We start from the raw sequence: 23,669 nt of genomic DNA on the forward strand, positions 1-23,669 counted from the left end.
TTCTTTTATACTTTTAGTTGGACATAGTCAAAACTAAGAGATGGGTATTGATATTTTCTATCATTTTTATTGTCTTATTTATTCTTTTTTTGAGTTAATGTTTCCCTCATGAATTTAGATGCTAAGGCATTCACAGAGTATTAGTTTAATACTAGTATTTGTTGTCCTTTCAGAATAATATAGTTTCTTTCTTTATTTCAATTAATGTTTTGAATTTTTTTCTTTGTTAATAATCATGATTGCCATTCCTCCTTTTGGTGTATTCTCTTGATCCATGATAAATTTATTTTTTCAGTCCTCCCTCAGTTTTATTCTATGTATGTCTTTGTTTTTTTTTTTTTTTAAATATGTTCCTTAAAAGAAACAAATTATCCCCTTTGTTTTCTTATTCAAATTGTAATTTTTTCTTGGTTTATTTAATTCATTAACATTTAAAGGGATGAATATGAATTTATATTTTTATTCATCAGTCTCTAATTTTATTTTTTTCAAGATATTATTTCCCCCCTTTTCTATTATTATGTATTATGTTTCTTCAGTTGCTTTAATTTAATCCTTCAAAAACTGACTATTTTTACTAGCTTTCTTTTTCTTTACTCAACTTCCCGTCTCCTATTTGTTATCTTTCCTTTTTGCTTATTAGATTCCTTTTTTTTTCAAATTGTCCTCTCTGTTAATTTTTTTTCTGATAATTAAAACCCTGTGCCCTTCTCTCCTTCCTTAAAACTAGTCCTGTTTATTAGCTTTTGAATTTTTTTTTGGGAATCTCCAGAGAGAATTGTTTTTTCCTCACTTTTTAACTATCCATTCTCTGTTTCTATTTACTTTAGAACCTTATTTTCTTTTTCATGATTCCCCCTCCATAATCATCTAGTCTCTTTTCTTCGCATTTGTCATGGTATCAAAATGTCTAAGATACCCATTCTGGGTTTTTCCATCTGTGCAGTATCTGAAACTTCTTTGCTGAATTTTCTCCTTAAGTTCTCCTTTTCTGTTATGTTTCATTCTTAGAAAAAAGTTAATAACTACAGGATATAGAAAGGATGCTTATCCATCGTAAAACCATTTCTCCTCCATGCCCCTGATCATGTAGCTCTCTTCTCCAGCCTTTAGGAGCTACATTTTTCCATCTCCTGATAAAAGCAGATAATACATATGATTTCTTCTACCATCAGACCCCACAGGCAACACCTGGAACAAGGTCTCCATCTCTCTTGATAGAACATTTCTTATTGTTCTGTCAAGATAAGTCACAGAAGCATCAATAAATGTCATCTTCTCCAACTATCAAATTAAAGCTTTACTCTTGCCCTCTCCCTGCTTAAGTATCTTCCTTCACCTCTACATCTGAAGATTCTCTTTTTCTTAAGAGACCATTAAAGTGACCTCCTCCTGATTGCTACCCTTTGAGTTGACCAAGGCAGTCACACTCTCTTTATCCTTCTTCCCTTCACCCTCCTGTTTTATAATCTAGTTCTATAAACATTGAGTGGTGCAGTGCCTTGAGGCATGTTTTAGAGCCATGAGAATATCAGACTCTTTTCTCTACCTTCACATCTATATGCTTTTCACCTTCACCCTTGTTTCTTTAGGAATTTTGTTTTAGAAAGAAGTCCCTTTATGGTCTTTCTATGATTCTGTTGCCATTACTATCCTTATCTTTTGCATTTTCACTCCTTTATATGGCTGTTTTCAAGAGGCAAAATAATCTCTTCAGGTTTGAGTTTCTTCCTCAGAATGTTTCAATTTCTTCTTTATTATTGAATATTCATATCTTTTTGTTTACAATTAAGCTCACATTTATTAGTAACATTGAACTGTATCTTGAATTTCATTGCTCTTTGCAACATATTATTCCAGTCCCTTTGGTATTTTCTGGTAGATACCCGATAGTATGATGTTTGAATTTCTTTTTCTTGTATTTGAAGGTCTCTCTCCCAGTTGTTTGCATAATTTATTGTTTCCCAATGGAATTGCTAAATGTAGTCATTATGTGTCTTTGTATTTGAAGCCTATGATTTTTTTTCTGGGAGTGATCTATATGGATTTCCATGATAAACACTTTTTCCCCCTATGTTCAGAAGCTCTGGGTGGCTTTCCCCATATTATTCTTGCATTATGACATTTCTTACTTGATTTATTGTCTTCTTCTGAAAGACTTATAATCTTTAAATTATCTCTACATGTTCTTTGAAATCAATATGCTTTATTTATATGAAAAAATATTTTTCTTTTACAGTTACTGCTTTCTGCTTCTCTTTCAGTTTAATCTTCACTTTTACGCATTTACATTTTCAAAAATTTGTTGTTTCGTTTGTTTCTTAGGCAAGATTTGCACTTGCAGTTTTTCTATTCTGTGCATTTCACAAATTCTACTCTCACAATTTTCACTTCTCTTTTTGGAACAGTGTGTTGTGGTTCCATGCTGTTCTTAAAAGCCTTCTCACTAGCCATCTCACTATTCCTCATCTGTTGCTAAATTGTTTTTAATTATTCTGCAGTATTTATTCATTTACTAGATCTGGAGACTTCCTGTGTGACTTAGATATGCTTAAGGTCTTTAGGTTTTTTTCCTCTTAAGATCTTCTCCTTTGCTTTCTGAATACTTTTCCTCTGATAGTGGTTTTCTTGAGGACTGGATTTCAAAGTGTTGCAGCATCCTCTTATGCTGGGAAATTCACAACTCATCAGCCTTATGTTTCTGCCCTAAATTACTTTCAAGGGAAAGAACTTCTCTAAACTGTGTGCTGAGCTCTTGTTCCCAGCTACATCATTAAGCTCAGGCTTAGTGGAATGCCACACAACTCCTCACAAATGATGCCTGCCCCATCCTCTCTCTTCCACACTTTGGACCAGTGGCACTGGCATGCTGCTGTAACATGGGTTGAACAAAGCTTTATTGTTTAGAGTTTGGATCGCCATCTCACTAGGATTGGGTGGTGATATGTATGCCAGAATGTAGAATTAAGGTCTATTCCCAAACCAGAAACATGCTAAGCCCTATTTCTACTGTTCTTCTACTCTTTGTGACAAGTCATTGCTACTAATAAACTTCAGCCTACTTATATCTCTTATGTATCTATGAAGACATAGCTTCTTGGGCCACAATTGTGATTCTTCATAGACCATGATGTTCCACTATACACAGTAGTATGAAGTGTGTCTCCGTTCCTGGAGTATGTTAGTATTTTATGTAAGGAAGCAACTTGAGATGAATGAAGGTACTACAAAGTTTCTCAGAACATGGTATAGTGGAATGACCACTGTTGCTGTTATTTGAGAACCCCTGTTTGAATAAACCTAATCGTATCACTTTCTCCTTGTGAAACCCAGACAAATCACTTAACATTGCTTGTTGTCAATCTCTTCATTTCTAAAATGAGGTTATTGACTGAATAAAGTCTGAGGTCTAAATTTATGAACCTGTGACCTTTCTACTACAACAGACTTAGCTTGGAGATATTACAGGCTTAGATACTGACCACCAAATTAAATTGAATATTGCATTAGCTGTTTTTGCTCTGAGAAAATTCCTACTGTTTATTAAACATAGTGCTAAGTTTTGCTTTTTGATTTTTTTTTTGTCAGAATAGATAAGGATCCTTTAAAGCTTGTGTTTTAAAAGTCTTTAAAGTAAATGAATATCTTGTCAAACTTTTTTCTGTATAAATAATCAATTTTAGTTAGTTGTCATTTTTATATGATTGTTTTGTTTTCCTAATGTTGGACTACCTTTAAATCATTGATTTGAACTTGGCTTGATCATAGTGAATTATCTTCTCTATATTTTGTTTTAATTTCTTTTAAGAAGTTTGTTTATAACATTTGTGATGGGGGTTGAGGTCCCTTTAAGCTAGGATCTTTTGACTCACAAATTCTGGTCAAAAAGCACCCTTTTGAATTCCAGTGAAATCTAGGCTTTCCCCAGTTCCCACCAGATCTGAGCTAACTTGGGTTTTCCCAACCCCCACAGTTTAAACCTATTGAATTCTATTCAATGCTGACCCTGGCTAAAAACCCACCAGGAACCTGGGACTCCACCCATCTTCAAGATCACCAAGAGCCCCCATTATAAAAGGGGCTACTTTGGAGTCCACGTTTTGCAGAAGTCTTAAGCATGGCATCCTTATGTCAGTCATGTCAAGGGTTTCTGCCCACCGGACCTATTCCTGTGCCCTTTTATCTCTACCCTCAACTTTACTAATTAAACTTTACTTCCAAATCCCTACAATAAACCTTTTTTTTTTTTTTTTTAAATCAATCTAGGTTTTCAGGCCTGTAAGTTTCTTTACAGGGAACTCTGTGCCATCATGGGACTATCCTTGCGCCGATCCAAAAGGGATTTCCCCTTTTATAACTCTCATCATTTGCACCAATATTCTTTAATCATGGGTCTCATTCTCTTCTTTGTATTTGCATAGTTTGATTTTTAACACCATATTTAACTCATAAAAGGAGATTTATCTCTAATTTTTGTGAAACAGGATTATTTGATTCTCATATTTCTCATATGATCTACTTAATAAGTCTATTTGATATAGAAGATTTTTCTTTTGGCAATTTTGTTTATAACTTACTCATTATTAATTTTTTTTCTTTCGAGATTGGCTGTCATATTTCTCTCATGAATTGTCAGTTTGGATATTTTATATTTTTGGAGCAATTCATCTAGTTCCTTTGAATGCTCATTCTGTTGGCTCAGAGTTACATACAACTACTTTTGATAATTCTTTTTGTTTTATCCCTGGTGATTGTGACTTTGTTCATTTTTTTGTCAGTCAATTTACTTTTTCTTGACCATTTTCTAACTTTTTTCAGTTTAAAAAAATTAGCTTTCAATTTTATTTGCAATTTTTTTTATTTTCATGTTTCTTTAATTTACCTCAATTTTAAGAGTTCTTCTGCACTTATTTTAAACTTGCTAATGCATTCATTCATTTATTTTCACAATTTTTTTTATAATTAATGTACTATTCATTAATTTTTCCCTTTCAAATTTTGTTCATATAAATTTTAGGCAGAATTTTTTTCTATAGATTTGCTTAATTATGTTTCTTAAATTTTTGCATGATTTCTCATTGTTACCATTATTGTAATGTTGTTATTTTCATTATTTATTATTTGCCCCATTAATTTTCATTACTTAGTTTTCATTTAGGTTTATTTTATTTACTTATTTACCTTTTTACATTGTAAACTATTATTATAGTATACAAGGGATGTCTCTATTATTTATACCTTTTCATTGTTCATAATTCTTTTATGCCTTAGCACTTGATCACTTTTATAAAGATACTATTATATGACGGGATGTGTTTGTATTCTTTAATATTCCCATTAATATCAGATAGACCAATATTTTTTCTTTTGAATCTTACTGTATTTATTTATTTTAAATACAGGACCTTTACATTATCCTGTTTTTATTTTGTTTTGTTTTTGTTTTTGCTACGATATCTTTCTTCCTTCAGCTACTTTTATTTCAAAGAAATTTTCATTAATAATTTTTTACTGTCTAGGTTGCCTTAAACATGTTTGTCTTTATTTATATAATCAATTTTGTATTGTTGCATGATTTGAAACCATCATTTAGTCAAGCCTATATTTGTAATATGATAAATACACCATTATTATAAAATATTTTAATAGTATAGCCTGAACTGTTTTCTCTTTCTTTAAATCTTTATACAGATGCTTGCATAGGCAGAGAGCTTTAGCCACATTGTGGTGACTTTGCATGCTTATATTCTGACACAATGACCTATGTATGGTTGGATTACTTGGAGCATTATTTAAAATCAGTGATGTGGTTGTTGTAATTTAAATGCAATTGTTGTCTTTGCAACATTTTTCAATAGTTGGGCTAAACAAACTTGAAAAACCAGTTTTCCAAAATAGTTTTAGTCACTTACACTTTCTTATTTGATTACTGAAGACATGGAAGTGATTGAGTGCAAAGATTTTGAGACCTATAAACAAGTATTTATTTAAATTTATAATTTCTATATCTTAGACATTTTAAATCCAGGTTGATTTTTTTTTCTCAGATATACATTTGTCAAGACATTCTTTTTCAGAATAAGCTTATTTCATCCATATTAAAAGTTTATTGAACAAATTAATTACTTTTCAATTATTTTCTTCAATTTATTTGCTCTATCTTCACAAGTACTGCTCTCCTTTTCAGTAATTTTAACATTCAACACTTAATAATTCAACTAGATTTTTTAAAGTGATCACACTAACCAATCCCTCCAGTAAAATTTTCTTTACTGTCTACTTCATTTCTAATTTTTTTTAATTGACAAAGTAAAAACTTTCATTGCATTGTTTCATGGTTTCATTGCTAAGGGGAATGCATTTTTTATTTCAGTCTCTGATTCAAATCCACACACTTAACAGATAGTCCATTTCTATTACTGTAACAACTCTTTTCCTTATAGCTGTTTGCAAGCCACAGATATCTGAAACAAATTTGCCATTTAAAAATTCTTCATTGTTATAATATTTTATAATGTAGATTCAGAATTCTTACATTTGATCTTACTTTGGAGTTAATATAATCATATTAATACCATGACTCAGGTTTACTACAAAGAAATACAATAATTATAAAAAGCAAAATTTATTTTTAAATGACCTAATTTTATACCTAAAAATAAACCTTGACTTATATGTTGAAAACATCATTATCATTATATCCAGTTATATCAAATTACATTGAGTCTTGTAGTTATATTGGCAGAAATGCTAATGTAAAAACAACCCTCTGGTTTTTTTCTGTTGACAATGTTTACATGAAAAGTATTCTTACTTTTGTCCATTTTGTTAAGACTTTAAAAATAAAGTTATGATAGCTATTGATAATATGAATGAAGGAACATATCATGAAGGAACATATCACATTCACATGAGATAATAGGTAGTGTACACTGATCATATAGCAGCATATTCAAACCTTTCACTAGTTTGCATATATTACAATTGAATTTCGACTTTCATGAAATAGAAATTGACATCATTTAAAAATTCATACTAAATCAAATTTCATATTATTGAAATCTACATTAAATGTGACCTAGTTTTAATAACATCACCTCACATGATTATTGCAAGGATTATATCAAATTAGATGATACATATATAAACAGTTACATACTGTATACATATATACACATATATAATATATGTATACATATAGCATATATACATATACAGTTATATATGTGTTGATGAGTGTGAGTATAAACTCAATATTTATATCTGCAGTGCTTTGTGAACCTTAAAGACTACATGAATATGAGCTATCAATATTAGTGTTTTGATTATATTAAATTAATCTTTCATCTATCTTTGAATTTTTAAACTTTCTTTCTTTCAGTTTCCCTTTTCTGAGAATCTGCTCTTTTGAAGAATAGCTTTTGATCTTAATTCTCTTCTCTTTGATTTGATTTCTTCTTTAAGAACTTTAATTTCTCTAATTTATTAGATACTGAATTCTTTGCTTTTCTGATTTTGGTGACTCTTTTAGATTTTTGTCATAGCATCATTTATTTTATTTTTGCCTCAATTTGCTTTTGAGCTTGGCATCAAAGCTCATTTTGTATTGATGAGAAGTGCTTTTTTTTTCACTTAAAGATTGTGAATTTTATTTTCCTTTTCTTTTTAGAAAGGTTATTTAGGGTTGGTTCAATTGAGAACGTCTTGTAAGGTATGGGAATTGTTAGGTTAAATTCACTGAAGATAAATATAATTAATTTTGTTCTTATTGCAAATTACGCCATACCCTTTCAATGCAACTATCTTTTTTTTTTTTTTAATTTTGTGGGTTTTTTTTTATATCCTTAATTTTCATCTACTTTCTTCTAAAAACTATCCTTTCTCTGTCATTGCGATTTCATTTTGTTTGATACCACTCACATAATAATCTTGGTTGAAAGGAACTAACAGGTTATTTATTCTAATTCAGATCTGCATATATATATCACCTGTATGTCCTGCTCACTAAATGATCATCTGGTTTTTTTTAATAATTTTTATTTACCAGATATATGCATAGGTAATTTTACAACATTGACAATTGCCAAACTTTTTGTTCTAATTTTCCCCTTCTTCCCCTCCCCCCACCAGATGGCAGGTTGACCAATACATGTTAAATATGTTAGAGTATAAATTAAATACAATATAATCATCTGGTTTTTGAGGACCTCTAATGAGGGACAATCTTCTTTCTCTGTAGTTAGTTTTTATTCTTTTTGTTCTGCCTTTTTATCAGTCACATTCCTTAGGGTTCCATTCTAATTTATAGTTTATTCTGTAATCATTTATAAATCAAGGTAGACTGAGGCACAAAGTTCGAGCATGATCAATTTATTTGTAAAGTATGAACTTACCAATAAATAGAACTTCAGCTTTCTCAGCAAAACTAGGACCCTGAATGAGAGGAACAGATTTTTTTTATAGTTTTGGAGAGAACAGAAAATAAGAAATCTAGCATAGATGGGAGAAAATATGATTAGACAGAAAATGGGAATGAGTACTGGGAACAACTCCTCTTTCCCTCCTGTGACTAAGAAATGTTCATTGTTTGAGTCCAGTTGCACCTATAAGAACATAGACAGGAAAGCAGATTTCTTTGGGAAACAAACCTGACATCCCTGAAAGACTGCTTGTTGGTGGAACAATAATAGATTGGATTCTCTGTCCATCTGCATTTTAAAAGGGTAACAGATTTCCTTGATGCAAGAATAGAACAGTGATTAACAGAAGAACTGTATCTTTAATTTTAACGTATTACCTACCAACCAGTTAAATTTCTAAATTAAGTTCAGAGACAAAGAATCATGACTTTGATAGTTATAGGATAAAATCAATTAATTGTAGGTAGGATTAATTTTAAAAAGACACAAAATCAATCTGATTATTTCAAGTTCTGTAGTACTTTGAATCTATCCTAGGAAATAAATTATCACTCCTAATCTGATCCTTTTAGAATTTCTTCGCCCTTGTATTCCCGTTACTTTGTTATTATGTTATAATATGAGTGAAAAAGTATTGATCTAGAAAAGGCAAATGTCCTTCTTTGCTTCTTTCCTAATCCCTCATTGTTATTGCTGATGTATTTATGTGACTTAGCTGTAACTCAGAAATGAGAGTTACAAATGACTTTCAAACATCAGGGTTGAATCCACTTATAAGATGAAATAATTTTAACATGAAAAAGCATTAAGTTATCCATCTTTAACTTAATGCTTTTTAATATTAAAATTAAAATGTTAATGTTAAAAAATCCATCTTTAATTAAAACCTCTTGATCCTACTTATTAAAGGCCTTTAATTTTTTGGTGGGGAGAATCTATCTTTTATTTATCTGAAACTTTGAGATCACCTGAGAATGGGAAAGGTTTCTGATCAGCCACTGCCTGCCTAATTGCTAGTTTTGTAAGTCATGTAGAAAGATTTTGTTTAATATTTTTTGTTTAATAATTTTTGCTGAAAATATCCTTGAACTTTGGGAAAGAGGACATGGAGGAAGTATCATTGAATCCTTGAAATATTTTCTTGTGGACCTCTGATTTATTGGATTGACTTTAACTAATGAAAAAAATATATTAAAACAATCAAAATCTGTCCATTGAGAAATACTTTAAACAATATTGGAAAGTTAAAGGTATTCATGCCAGAGGTTAATTTGTCACACGCTATATTAATTTAATCACAGATAATATATGTATATATATATTTTTGTCCCTTAGGTGGCAGCATATGACTTCAGTCTTCCAATTAGTGTTAACTTCACGGAGGCAACAACACTCTCCTACATTTGTTCTACATCACATTCTTTTGACACTCAACTCTCGGCTTCTTTAATCCCGTTAACAGCCCCTTTGATACCACCATGTAGTGTCAAAGCAATTGGTAGGTAAAATGAATGATTGGAACAAAGATTTTGGATAAAAACAAAATTTCAAATGTATAGAAACTTTAGGGATGCAATAAATTTGTATTTCAGACTTTGGAAGGAACAGAAACTAGGTTATATGATTTTTTAAAAAAAAATATGCCATAGTCATATTATGATTCATAGCAATGTCTTCATATCATTAGTGCAGACAGAACAGAGGGTGCTCAGGTAATCACATCAGGTAAGTATTCTTAATTGCATCATTTTTTTTTTTTTTACCTTAACTGCAGTTGCTTCTGTTTTAGTGTTTTAAAATGAACAATAAAGAGATATTGTTTTACATATATTGAAAAGGTTCTGTCATGTATTAACATTAGTCAATACAAATTTATCTGCTATGTATAAAGCATTATGCTAACCACTGGGGATACAAAGAAAGGTAAAACATAGTGCCTGCTCTCAAGCATCTCACAGTTTTATAGGGCAAATGACAAACTATGTACAGGATGGAAATAACTAAGAGGAAGGCACTAGAGTTAAGGGTGATTGGGAAAAGTTTCTTTTTGAAGGTGAGATTTTAGTTGTGACTTGGAAGGAAACTAGGGATTTGAGCATAGATCACATCTTTTGACCATTTATCAATTGGGGTATTGCTCTTATTATTATTATTTTTTAAAATAAATTTCACTCATTTCCCTCTATGTTTGAGAAATGAGGGCTTATCAGAAACTTGCTTTAAAATTCTTTTTATAATTACTACTGCTAACTGTATTTCCCCCCATTTATTCTATTTTCTTTCTTCTTTCATCTTGTTGTTCCTCAAAAGTGTTTTTTTTTTGCTTTTGACCACACCCTCCCTAAATATGCCCTCTTGTTTATAATTCTTCTTCTCTTATCCCATTCCCTGCCTATTTTCCTTCAGAGTAAGATAGATTTCTATGTCCATATTGAATGTGTATGTTATTTCCTTTTTGAGCCAATTCTGATGAAAGTAATGTTTACTCATTCACTTTTCCTCCCCATCTTCTAGTTTTTCCTACTCTCTGTCTCTCTGTCTCTCTGTCTCTCTGTCTCTCTCTCTCTCTCTGGCAGATAATTTACACCATTCCACTTCTCCACTTCTTTTTTTCCTCAGGACATTCCTCTCTAAACCCTTAATTTCATAATTTTTATTTTAGATGTTATTCCTTCATATTCAACTAATTATCTCTATAAACTCCTTCAAACTGTCATAATAATGAAAAAATTCTATTGAGTTACTGGTATTATTGTCCCATATAGGAATGTAAACAGATAAATCTTAATAAGAACCTTATGATATCCATTTCCTGATTGCCTCCTTATGCTTCTCCTAAGTTCTGTATCTGGTCTTTTTATGACTAATGCTTGAACGTTCACAATTTCACTAAATGTCCACCTTTTCTCCTTCAGGTTTATATTCAGTTTTGCTGGGTAGGTGATTCTTGGTTGTAATCCTATCTCCATTGCTCTTTTGAATATCATATTGCAAGCCCGCCAGTCCTTTTATGCTGATAAATCTTGTATTGTCCTGAGTATGGCTTCACTATGCTTGAATCGTTTCTTCCTGGATATTTTCTCTTTGACCTGGAAATTCCACAGTTTGGCTATAATATTTCTGGGAGTTTTCATTTTGGTATCTCTTTCAGGAGGTGATTGCTGGGTTCTTTCAATTTCTATTTTACCCTTTGGTTCTAGAATATCAGGACAGTTTTCCTTGATAATTTCTTGAAAAGTGATGTTCAGGCTCTTTTTATTGTGACTTCTAGTTAGACCAACAATTTTTAAATTATCACACCTGTTTATTCCCAGATCAGTTATTTTTCCAATAAGATATTTCATATTTCTTCCTACTTTTTTTGGTTTTGCTTTATTTTATCTTGATTTATCATAAAGTCTTACATTTGCTCAATTCTAATTTTTAAAGAATTATTCTCCCCAGCTACCTTTTGTTCATCATTTTCCATTTGGCTTTTTAAGGCATTCTTCTCCTCATTAGCTTTTGTATTTCTTTTTGCGCCACTCTGAATTATTTTCCTAATTTTTCCTCTATCTCTCTTATTTGATTTTCAAAATCCCTTTTGAAGTCGTCTAAAGCCTGAGAACAATTCTTATTTTTTCTTGCAAGCTTTGGATATAGGAGTTTTGATTTTGTTATTCTTCTTCTGAGTATGTGTTTTGAACTTCCTTGTCACCAGAGTAACTTTCTATTTTCTAATTTTGTTGTTGTAGTCACCCCAGTCTATTACTTGCTTTTAACTCTTTGTTAAAGGAGGGTTCTGTCTCTAGGGTGGAAGGTGCACTGCCCCAAGCTTCAGGGGTTTTATGTGGATGTGTTCAGAGATCCTTCTTAAGGACCTGATCACAGGCCCTCCTTTCTATCCTGAAACTGTTAGGGGTGACCCTGCCCCACTGTAGCTGTAAGATCTAACGTGCTAATACAACAGTCCTGTTCTGCTAATCCCAGAGACAGGTTGCTCTGGGATTATGTGTTGGACTCCCACCCTCATTCTGCAGATCTTTCCCACTGGGCTTCTAAATCCTCTCTGATGTCTCTGGGCTGGGAGGTCTAGAAACTGCCAGAACTGGTGCTGATCCAGAAGTTAGTTCCTAGACCTGTTCCTAATTTATTATCTGCATATGGCCTGCACCAGGACTGCACCTGGACTCCACCATCATGCCATAGATCTTTTCTTTTGACCTTCTAAGTTGCTTTTGGCTGGAAATGTTCTACTTCATTGAGGGGGGAGGTATTCTGATGCTCTAAAATTTGGTTAGAATCACTATTTAAAAGAATTTGGAGCAGTTTGGGAGAGGTTGGATGAATTCCTTCCTTTACTCTTTAACCTTGGCTCTGCTTTTAACTATTCCTTCTTCTATGATTTTTGTGACAGACCATTTTTCTTTACTCATGCAGCTCCATTTTATTTCAAGCCCCCATCTCTTCTTATTTGGACCCTTTTAAAAGCATCCTAACTGATGTCGCTGCCTCTAGTCTCTTTTCTCTGCAACCTATCCTCCATGAGGCTGCTGAAAAGATTTTGATTATGTCACTCTCCTACTTAATAAACTCCAGTGATTTCCAATTACCTTTAAGATCAAATACAGACAAATCTGTTGAGAATATTAAACCCTTTACTGCCAGACTCTAACTTATTTTCCCAAGTCATCATACATTATTACTCTTTTTATATTTTCTGCCCAACTATCCTCTTTGCTATTTATTCACCACACATTACACTTCACCTTTGTCTTTACATGGATGTTCTTTATTTGCTTGGAATGCCTGCCATTATCACCTCTGCAAATTCAAACTTCTACTTTTCCTCAAAGCCAAACTCAAGTGCTTCCTCATACATGTGGCCTTTCTTGTGTCACCATTTGTGAATGCCTTTCTCTGCCCCTAAAATACTGACAAACTATAAGCTCACTGAAGTCAGTAATGGCTCCATTTCTATTTTGTATCCCCAGCTACAGGAGAATGGGTTAGTCCTAAGTCAGGCACCTAGTACAGTGCCTGCCTGACACTTAATACAATCATGTTAATAAATTGATCACTATAATAGTGATTATTAGTAGTAAGAATGGAGCCTAGAGAAACCTTAAGGGCTATATAGAAGTAAAATATTCTGACTATATATTAAATATGTTTGTAAATTATATAAATATGTTATATAACATGTAAAAATGTGATATAAATAGGATATATATTAAATAAGCTTGAATTGCATTTTTTCAAACCGAATGACACTTTGAAAACAAGTAATATCATTGGTATTATGAATTATAATGATGTTTTCCTTTTTTTAGTACTGCAACCACCGTTGCAGTTATCCAAAACAGAATTTTCTTTTGATGTCCCTTTAAATAATGGATCATTGGATTTTAGTGATGAAAACCAAAATAATCAGGTAGATATACAAAATTAACTCATTTTTAACAGTGTTTATGACTTTTAATTTATTGTGTGAGCTTTTAAATAGTGAATTATAAAAGTAATCTCTTTTGAGGAATCTTAACAAGTTTGTAATATACATATTAAATGGAGAAATATATTAGTGTTACTCTTTATACCTGTTTTAATATGTAAAGAAAAAGTGAACATAAAAGTATTCTAAACATTGTACACAGTAACAAGATTATTTGATGATCAATTGTAATGGATGTGGCTCTTTTCAGCAATGAGATGATTTGGGTCAATTCTGATAGCTTTGTGATGGAGAGAGTCATCTGCATCAAGAGAGAAGACTATGGGGACTGAATGTGGATCACAACGTGGTGTTTTTACCTTTTTCATTGTTTGCTTGATAACTTTTTTTCCTTTCTCATTTTTTACTTCTGATTTGATTTTTCTTATACAGCATGATGAATGTGGAAATATGTTTAGAAGAATTGCATATTTTTAATCTTTATTGGATTGCTTGCTTGGGGTGAGGGGATGGGAAAAAGGAGGGAGAAAATTTTGGAACACAAGGTTTTGCAAGGGTGAATGTTGAAAACTATTTTTGAATATTTTGAAAATAAAAGGCTATTATTAAAATTTTCTAAGTAGTTAATGAGATAGTGGCAGTACCATGAGAACTGGCAGATCAAACATCTGGAGCCAGAGGAGACCCCAGAGGCCATTAGTTAACCCCTCCATTTTATATTTGAGGAACCTCAATTCTAGGGAACCTAAATGATTTGCTTGAGGTTGCATGGACATTAAACATCACAGACATGGTTTTGACCCAGATATTCTCAGTTCAGAGTCAATGTTTTTCCCATGGTATCATTCTAATATATAATTACATTTATTGACTAGGTTTTTTTTTCTTTTTTTGAGAAGCATGGCAGAGGGCTGCTTTGAAGTCAGAAAGATTTAGATTCATTTCCAATTTCTTGACATACACCAACTACCTGAGAGAAGTAATTCATTCTGTAGCCCAACTCTATTCAAATTGCTATTAATCAATTTTGTAGAATCATATCAAACTTCTGTATATAAAGCCCCACAGCTGTGAGCTGTAGAGTCTAAGCTCACTTGCTTAGCTATAGGAAGTTAACTAAAGACTCTCTATTCTTGTTTGCGTTATGATGCTGACCAAGCCCAGATTCATAGAGGCAGCAACTAAATGGTCCCACAAAATGTTTCTGTATTTCTGGACCAATCACTTATCCAATGGGAACAGATGAACCTCTTATGACCACTTAGATCACTGACTATGACAGCTTTTATCATTTCATCCTGCCCAAATTAAGGAGAAACCTGTCCATCTCATATGGAGATATTTCTATTTCTTGCTCCACACAAATTGTAACTCCAATGACATATTGCTTATTTTAGCTTATGTATCACATACCAATCAATGAAATTATTCTGTATTTGGAATAGCTATTCTGGAATGACTAGACATCTAGTCCTATTGTATCCTGGAGAAGGAGACGTCTCAGATCATGAGGAAGATTTGAGGTCTACTTCATTGGAGGGGACCATGGACCTTTTTGTAAAGTGCCATTAACTCAGACCTCTGCCTCTGTTTCTCTTATTGTAGATGGGATAATTTCAGTCACCACATGTCTGATACTGGATAAGCCACTCTACTTAGGGCTATAAATTTCAGAGAAGATCCTGATCTGTACTATTAGGGGAGAACCCTCACTGGAAACTCCCTGAACTCATGAAATCACAAGTTTAATTCTTAGCCTGTTTTTGTAAATGTCATAGGCATATATTAAAATTATTTTGGACATCTGGGTGGCTCAGTGCAAGGGTTGAAGTCAGCAAGATTCATCTTCCTGAGTTCGACTTTGGCCTCATACACTTGCTGTTGTTTTATCCTGGGCAAGTCACCTAACCTTGTTTGCCTCAGTTTCCTTATCTATAAAATGAGCTGGAGAAGGAAATGGCAAGCTACTTTAGTATCATTTGTTAAGAAAATCCCACATCAAATTATAAAGAGGAATTGGGCAAGACTGAAAAACCACTCAACAAGAACAACAACAAAAAAATTATTATACACTAGGCAATTATGTTAATTCAGATTTAAAAAATATCATAGGAAGCATAAAGTGAGTAGTGAGGTCATTTCCTTTGTTAATTTTTTTAGGAGAAGTTTTAGGAGAGGTAGGTGAAGTTTGGCAGTTGTGACACTTTTATTCTCTCATCTTGACAACTCCTCAGGACATAAATCTTGAATAGACACTTTAGTTTTTGATGAACTTGGACCCTGCATCAAATATAAGGTTATATAAGGTATATAAGATATTTTTTAAAAAATTATTAAAAAACATGGTTTATGATGAGCACTGTTTAAGAGATTTAAAACAATTGTGAGATTACACATCCTTTTAATTATCAAAGAAAAAGGGTATTTTGGGGCAACATTTGCAATGTTTTTTTCTTTCTTTCTTACAACCCAAACAATAAATGAATCTATATACTTCAGGAAAGAATAATATATGGGAGAGAAGAGCTGATACAATTTAATATAGAGCAAAATATGCTAAATGTTTTAAATTATATAGAACTTCGAAATTGAGATGTCATCTCTACATCTGAACTACATCAAATGTATACTCTATTGATGAATTCAGTATTTAAAAAACACACCTTCACTCTACTTCCAAGTTTAAATTGGTACCATTGGAAGAAAGTCTTGTTTTGGTTATATTGATGGATTAGGTCCCAGAGTAACTAGATCACAAAGATGGAAAATATCCCTTCTTTCCATTTGTGATATCTGTTCAATTGTGTTTGTCCAAATATATAACCAGTCATATGTAACCATTTCAGGTCTTTTTCCAAGGGTAAATTAACATATAATAATTGTAAGAATAAGAACCATGACTCTTTCAATTCAGACTTTCCTCAAGCATGAGTGAGGAGTCTAATTCTGGCATCACTTTAACTATAATATTTTCTTCACAGAAAAAAAGATTCAGATGAATAAGAGTTCTAGAGGAGTTAGATTTTCTTCCAATGATTTCTTGGAGGAATATTTCCAAATTATTAAAATAACTATATCAATTTACAGTCCCTCCAATAATTTATAATTTGTTTTTCCCCATAACCACTTTAACACTTGTCATTTTCCTTTTTAAAAATCAGTTTTGCAATTCTGATGGATATAGAGCAGAACCTTAGAGAAACTTTAATTTACCTTTCCTTATTGGTAATTTAAACATTTTTTTTTCATTTGGTTATTGATAGTTTGGATGTCTTCCTCTGAAAACTATCTGTTTATATCCTTTGACTATTTTTCATTTGGAGAAATAATTCATACATTTGTATTGGTTTCTTATAAATCATGGAGATGAGACCCCTATGAGAGAAACTTGCTTCAAAGAGTTTTCCCATTAAATCTGCTTCCCTTTTGATTTTAGCTGGATTTCTTTTGTTTATTTAAATCTTGAATTTTATGTCATCAAAAGTATCTAATTTATGTTCTGAGATCATCTCTATCCATTGTTTGACTGTAAACTCTTTTCCTTTAGATTGATCAGAAAGGCAATTTCTTCCTTATACCTCAAATTTGTTTATGATATTACTTTATGTCTGAATTATGGTTTCATTTTGAGCTTCACTGGCAGGGTACTGATACTTTTTTTTTCCAGCAATGAGAAATTTGGGATCTTTGAGAGCATAGTTAAGGTTTCCTAAATTCAGCCAACCCAATCTCTTCTTTCATCTCAATTTTGAGCTCAACTCAATTTGATGCCTATCCAAAATTTACACATTTTTGGACTAATTTGAGCTGACTATTCAGCTACATAATACAATCTGTAATTGCCATTTTTCATCTGCTTTTCTAGTGCAGGTGGTTAAACCAATATGTTTCCCAATGTTATGGAGAGCTCTGGGGAAATTTTATAGACTTTCAGGATTTGTTACAATTAATATGGCCTCATCTATAAAAAAGAGCTTTTGAAAAACCTTATTATCATTAACAAACTTTCTTTTGTTTGATTTCTATGTAGAACATCTTCCTTGATATCGAAAACATATTAGCTGAGCAGCTGCCTCCCTGCTTGAAACCTTACTTAATGTCAATACTTATCAGATTATTGAAATTAGTTATCTTCATAGTTGCATCTGTCATAGAGTTTTGTATAATTTTAATCTTTGCTTGGTAAATATATCTTCCTTGAGGAGAGTTTTTAAGCCAGTATTTTGTTCTATGGAGTCAAATACTTAATGTGTATGTGTGTGTGTGTGTGTGTGTGTGTGTGTGTGTGTGTGTGTGTGTGTGTGTGTGTATTCATTAAAGCCAGATGACTCTTTTATTCCCAAGACTTTTAATTTTGTTATGTGATCATAAAGATTTGGTCAAATTTTGAAAATAATCTTTGAAAGCTTGTTAGTTATCTTATAGTTTCACTAAAATACTCTTGATGAATGCATAGGTATCTTTATATATTTTTATATAGATGAGACTTATTTTATTAAATGTTTCTCAATAAAGCTTTAATCTGATACTGTTATATACTTGGAAGTTTTGTAGGACCCATTAGTGACAGCTCTCTAGCTTAAAGGACCAGCTCCATTTACATAAATAAGATGCATTTCTTACTACATAAATGTAATTTAGATAGAAAATTGAACAAAAACCCAGATTTCCCTATTTACAGAGGTACAGACTCACAGTAAACTCACAGTAAGCAAGGGACAGTAAACAGGAGAGAGCAGGTTGCAGAGGAATGTCTAGTTTGGCTATATTTAAAATATTGGTTAGAGTACTCTCTCTGCCTAAGAGAAGAATAGCTTGATTTGCCTCAATGATAACTTCATCCTTCAAAAGATGTAAGGAACCACTGAAATGAAGACTGTATTTCACAGGGTGATTGTGAGGAATGAACTTTGTAAACTTTATAAAACTCTACATAAATTATAACTTTTATTTTTATAATTATAAATTTACAAATTATAATTCTCTAGGAAGGATAATTTGTCACTTCTTTCTCTTTTTTATTCTTCATGTACATACAATTACATAACTTCCATTCTGGAGTATTAAAAATATGCAGAATATTAACAATTACTATTACACTTATCTTTTTTAAAATAATTTCTTTAATTATTTATGCTGTTACAGGTTCTTAACCTGACTAGCATCTCAAAACATGAGGTATCATGGATTTTGGATATTGGTCATTCAGGCAAAAGAGTAAAAGATGGCACCTTTTCCTTCAGTGCACTTTCTGGTTCCCTTGTACCAGGTGAAACAGCTAGCATTTTCATAAACTTCTGTTCAGGTAAGTATTTCTTCCTTTGTTGTTGGCATTTCTTTACCATTGTGCAATATTTTATCTGTTCTCAGAGCTTAGATAAACAATGTGGGAAGGAAGAAATAGTGGTGAACTTGGGTCAGAGATTCTGGGTTTGAATTTGTTATCTGTAAGTTACTACTTATGTAACTTTGGTTGAATCATTTAACTGTTGGGGGGCCTTTGCCTATATTAAACTATGTGGTTTCTTTATCTAGAAAGGGAAGGCTTTGGATTTGATGACATCTGGGCTTCTTTTCAGCTATATAGTTGTGATCCTACTTTTTATAATAAAAGCCTCCATTTTAAATGAAGTTAATAGAAAAATACATTGTAGATAGATTATTATTATTATTATTATTATTTATAACATTTATTAGAGGATGACTATGAGCTAGGAACTGTGCTGAACATTGAAAAGACAAATAAAAGCAAGCAAAATGTTCTCTATCCTCAAGAAGTTTACATTCAAGAGAATATAATACGTAAAAGAGAACAGGAAAATAGAGGGGAAGGAGGGAAAGAAGCAATGGGTGGCAATTATTTAGTGAGCTAAACAAATTCTATAGTTGAGAATGAGTAAGGTGAAGAATGGCTGAATCCCTTCCTACAACCTTTGGGGTAGGGAGGTAGTCACCAATGAGAGGAAGGGCTGAGGACTGAAGTTTCTCAGAGGGGAAGTTAAGAAAAAGAAAGAAATTTTTGAAAAGTAAATTTGAACCAAATAAAGATAATCAACTATAAGGATAATAGTTTATTTATTAATTAATGAATACACTACAGACTTAACATTGTTTTATTAATTCATAAATAAGTAAAGTTTATTTTAGAATTTTAGAAGAAATCACCAAATCACCTAAATGGTTTTGGTAACTTTTTATTTCATTCAATCTCTATATATTCCAGTCTTATTATTTGTTTTCCCACATGAATGGACATGAGCCATGGTTGTTATGATACTATATTTAATTTTCTTTTTTTCAAATTATTTGGAATAGCTTTGAAAATATGTTTTATTTTTCTACTGTATAGTTTCCTGCCTCAGACTAGTTTGCTTGAAAATATCTAGATTTGACCAGCTTATTCACATATAGGACTTAGGGAAGTGGGCTATTTAATATCTCATTATCCTCATAGTATTTAGCCATTTGTTCCATTATTTTCTTTGGGATAGCGATATACTTTAGTAATAAAATTGGAATTTTGATTGCATTCTTTAATGTTCCTTAATCTTGAAAAGGTTCACTTACAACAATATTATTTTCATCAATTCAATTGAGCACATTTTTATTATAGGCTGGCTCTATGTAAGCTATGGAGTTAGATACAAGAAAATATTTCAAATTGTCCTGGGTCTTATCATGATTTGAATTATTGAATTTCAAGACTGTATTTAGGGAGGTTCTGATAAAATAGATTAATTTTTAAAATATTCTTCCAATCTTGTTTTTTGCATCAGTAAATATATTAATAATTGCTGAAGGTTTACTTTTGAACTCTCTTCTCAAGGATATTCTTCCCTCTTTCTTTTCTCTTTTGACCATCTGATTGTTGTTCTACAACAGGATTAATGGACCCACCTACTTAACCCTCCTTTTCCTCAATGTCCTAGACCAATTTTTTTCTTAAAAATTTAATTTTTCAAAACAACAAAATTATTTTTTCTATCATCTTGCCCCCCTTAATAAAAAACAAAGCTTTGTTAGAACTGTTATAAATATGCACAATCAAATGAAACAAATTACTGTGTTGATCCTATCCAAAACACTGAGATATTAAAATTTAAAATAGGACTAAGAATTTTAGATACCCTCTGTTTCAGTTTATATTTTAAGACTTTTTTGGGGCAGCCTGTATATAGCTATGTATATTATACACTGTGGGACTTCTTTGTCAGGAGATATATAGCATTTTTAATTATGAAAATCATTATTCAGAACTCTTAATTCTTTTCAAAGTTGTTGGCCTATGCAATGTTGTTATATTATAAATCATTTTCCTGGTTTTGATTAATTTAATATGCAACAATTCATAAATATCTCCTAAGCTTCTCCCTCCTCCTTGAAGTCATTGTCTTAATAACTTTTTATATAAGAATGGTATTCTACATGCCATCTAGGGGAGGATATGGAGGAAAGGAGTAAAATTGGAACACAAGGTTTTGAAAGGGCTAATGTTAAAGAATTGACCACGTATATGTTTTGAAAAAGAAAAAGCTTTAATAAAAAAGAGTGGTATTCCTTTATATTTCTCTACTGTAGTTTGTTTAGCCATTCCAAAATGTATGGACAACCCTTCGATTTCAAGTTCTTTGCCCTTCAAAAAGAGTAACTATAAATATTTTTTGTAAATATGGGTCCTTTTTTTTTTTTTGATGCCTTTGGAACATAGTTCTATTAGTGGTATTTTCAAGTTAACATTTGCACAATATAATAACTTTTGGGGCACTGTTTCAAAATGCTTTCCAAAATGTTAGACCAATTCATAGCTCACCAATAATTTATTAATATGTCTTGGTTTCCCACACTATTTATTGAATATCTGTTATTTTCCTTTTTTTTTTTTTTTTTTTTGACTTCCAATCTGATGAATGTGAGGTGGAATCCTTGAGTTGCTTTTTTTCATTCATCTAATTATTATTGAGTTGGAAAGTTTTAAATTTAAATATTGCTCTAGAGAGAATTACTCTTTCTTTGAAAACTTTATTCATATACATTTCCATCAGTTACTTATATATTTTGGAAATGAACATTGTTTTTCAGAAAAATATGTTGCATATTGAGATAGCTTCATTAATGGGAGTGTCTCCTTTGATTGGCTGTGTGTGTGACCTCACAGACCCTACTTAAGCTCCTTGTAGAAGGAAGCTGGTCTTTGGGAGTAGCTGTGAGGCTGGAGGCAGGAGGTGAATGCATGGGTCTCTGAGAGATCCTGGTGTCCACCTGGGAGTCAACAAGAGGTAGGGTAGAATGTGAGCAAGGAAATAAAAGACTTTAAATTTGAGCATGCTATCAGTTTAAAACTACAGTTTGTGACACTGTAGCCAGAGAGACTGCTGAAGATCTCAGAATGAGGTAAGCTGGGTAAAGTTGGTTTATACACTGCAAAAGTCAGTGGCCAGAGGATTCTCTGAGGGCCTGGGAATTAGGAGGAAATGCATAGTAATACTAGGGCGTTTTCAAATGGAGTGACTGCCCAGGTCAAGCATTTTTTTTACGCTATATTATACTGTTTATCTATCTTTATACACATATAATTAACTATAATACAATATCATATATAAGTACATTAGAAAAATATAAAGTATTGTAAGAGGTCTGGGATAAGGGGAGTCTTTGTGTTCATGGGTCATACATAGCTTCTTTTCTGACCTTTTGGTTTAAAATTGCTATTCACTACTTCATATAGTATTTATATCCAAGTAAAGTTGTATTTCTAGAAGGAATTTTATTTCCTCATTTACATTTGTTAAAATCTTAATCACATTTAAAAGCTCAGTTCAGATTATATCTTCTTTAGTGCAAATGATCAATAAGTTTAAAGGACATCATTTCAGTAACATAACAATAACAAAAAAAGCAAACACACTCTTCAAACAACTTTGCTTTTACTTTTGAAACCCGATTATTTTCCTTTGTTTCTCTCGAGAACTTTAAAATCTCTCAGCTTCAAAAGTTTCACATTCACATGAGGTTGTATTTTTCAACTTCCTATATTGGCCCCAGATAGCCCATTCAATTGGCTATTAAGTAAGTGTACATTTGTATCTTTATTAGAGCCCACTGGTGTAAAATTCAATTAGTTAATTCGTTCTTGTTTCCTTAGCAGCTTTAAAACTGTACATTTATTCTAACCATTTAACTACAAATACAACAAGAGAACTCAGTTTCTTCTCTTCTGGGTCCTTGAATGATGTTCTTGTTTTTCTTTACCTCCCTTCTCAGATTTATATTAACATGTTATCTTCACTAAGTATGAGAAATAGCAGCCCTGAACATAATACTTGTGTAAATGACTTCATCTCTGGAACTTGCCTCAGGTTCTCTGTATCTATAAAGGGAAATTAATAGCACTTCATTTCCTATGAGGTCTCTACCAGCTCCTTGGGGAAAAATACCACATGAACCCAATTATAGATAGGACTTTGGTCATAATCCCATCACATTCTTTGCCTTGATTTGGTAGCCTTTCCCTTTTCCAGAGAAGAAAATTTCAATGCTTCTTCTATGCCAGGGAAAAGTTCTGGATAACAGAAACAGCTTTCTGAAGAGATGAAGTAATAAATCCTGTAGTAGAAAAGAAAGACGAACCTCTGAGGAAGTCAGAGTTAACATCACACCTGGGTAGCAAGATCAGGGTCCATGCCCAATGTCTACTTGGCTTTGTTGGTAAAATTATATGCCGGGTCCATATAGGGTTTTTCCTGGTAGCCAGTTTCATTTGGCCTAGATTACTCTTTCCTGTCTCTTTCATTCTAAGAGCAGCAAACTTAACTGGGTTT

At 32.1% G+C, this 23,669-nt stretch overlaps 1 protein-coding gene across 1 annotated transcript in view; it reads left to right on the plus strand.

Moving 5' to 3' along the window:
- The window catches only part of CFAP47 (cilia and flagella associated protein 47), a 781,966-nt gene that overhangs the window by 54,777 nt on the left and 703,520 nt on the right, over nt 1-23,669 (plus strand). Inside the window, exons 12-14 of the mRNA XM_074302067.1 lie at nt 9,756-9,918; nt 13,733-13,833; nt 18,997-19,156. Coding sequence (XP_074158168.1) covers nt 9,756-9,918; nt 13,733-13,833; nt 18,997-19,156 — 424 coding nt within the window. The remainder of the gene's footprint in view (nt 1-9,755; nt 9,919-13,732; nt 13,834-18,996; nt 19,157-23,669) is intronic.

This window comes from Sminthopsis crassicaudata, chromosome 3, assembly GCF_048593235.1.
Source record: "Sminthopsis crassicaudata isolate SCR6 chromosome 3, ASM4859323v1, whole genome shotgun sequence".
NCBI classification, from domain to species: domain Eukaryota; kingdom Metazoa; phylum Chordata; class Mammalia; order Dasyuromorphia; family Dasyuridae; genus Sminthopsis; species Sminthopsis crassicaudata.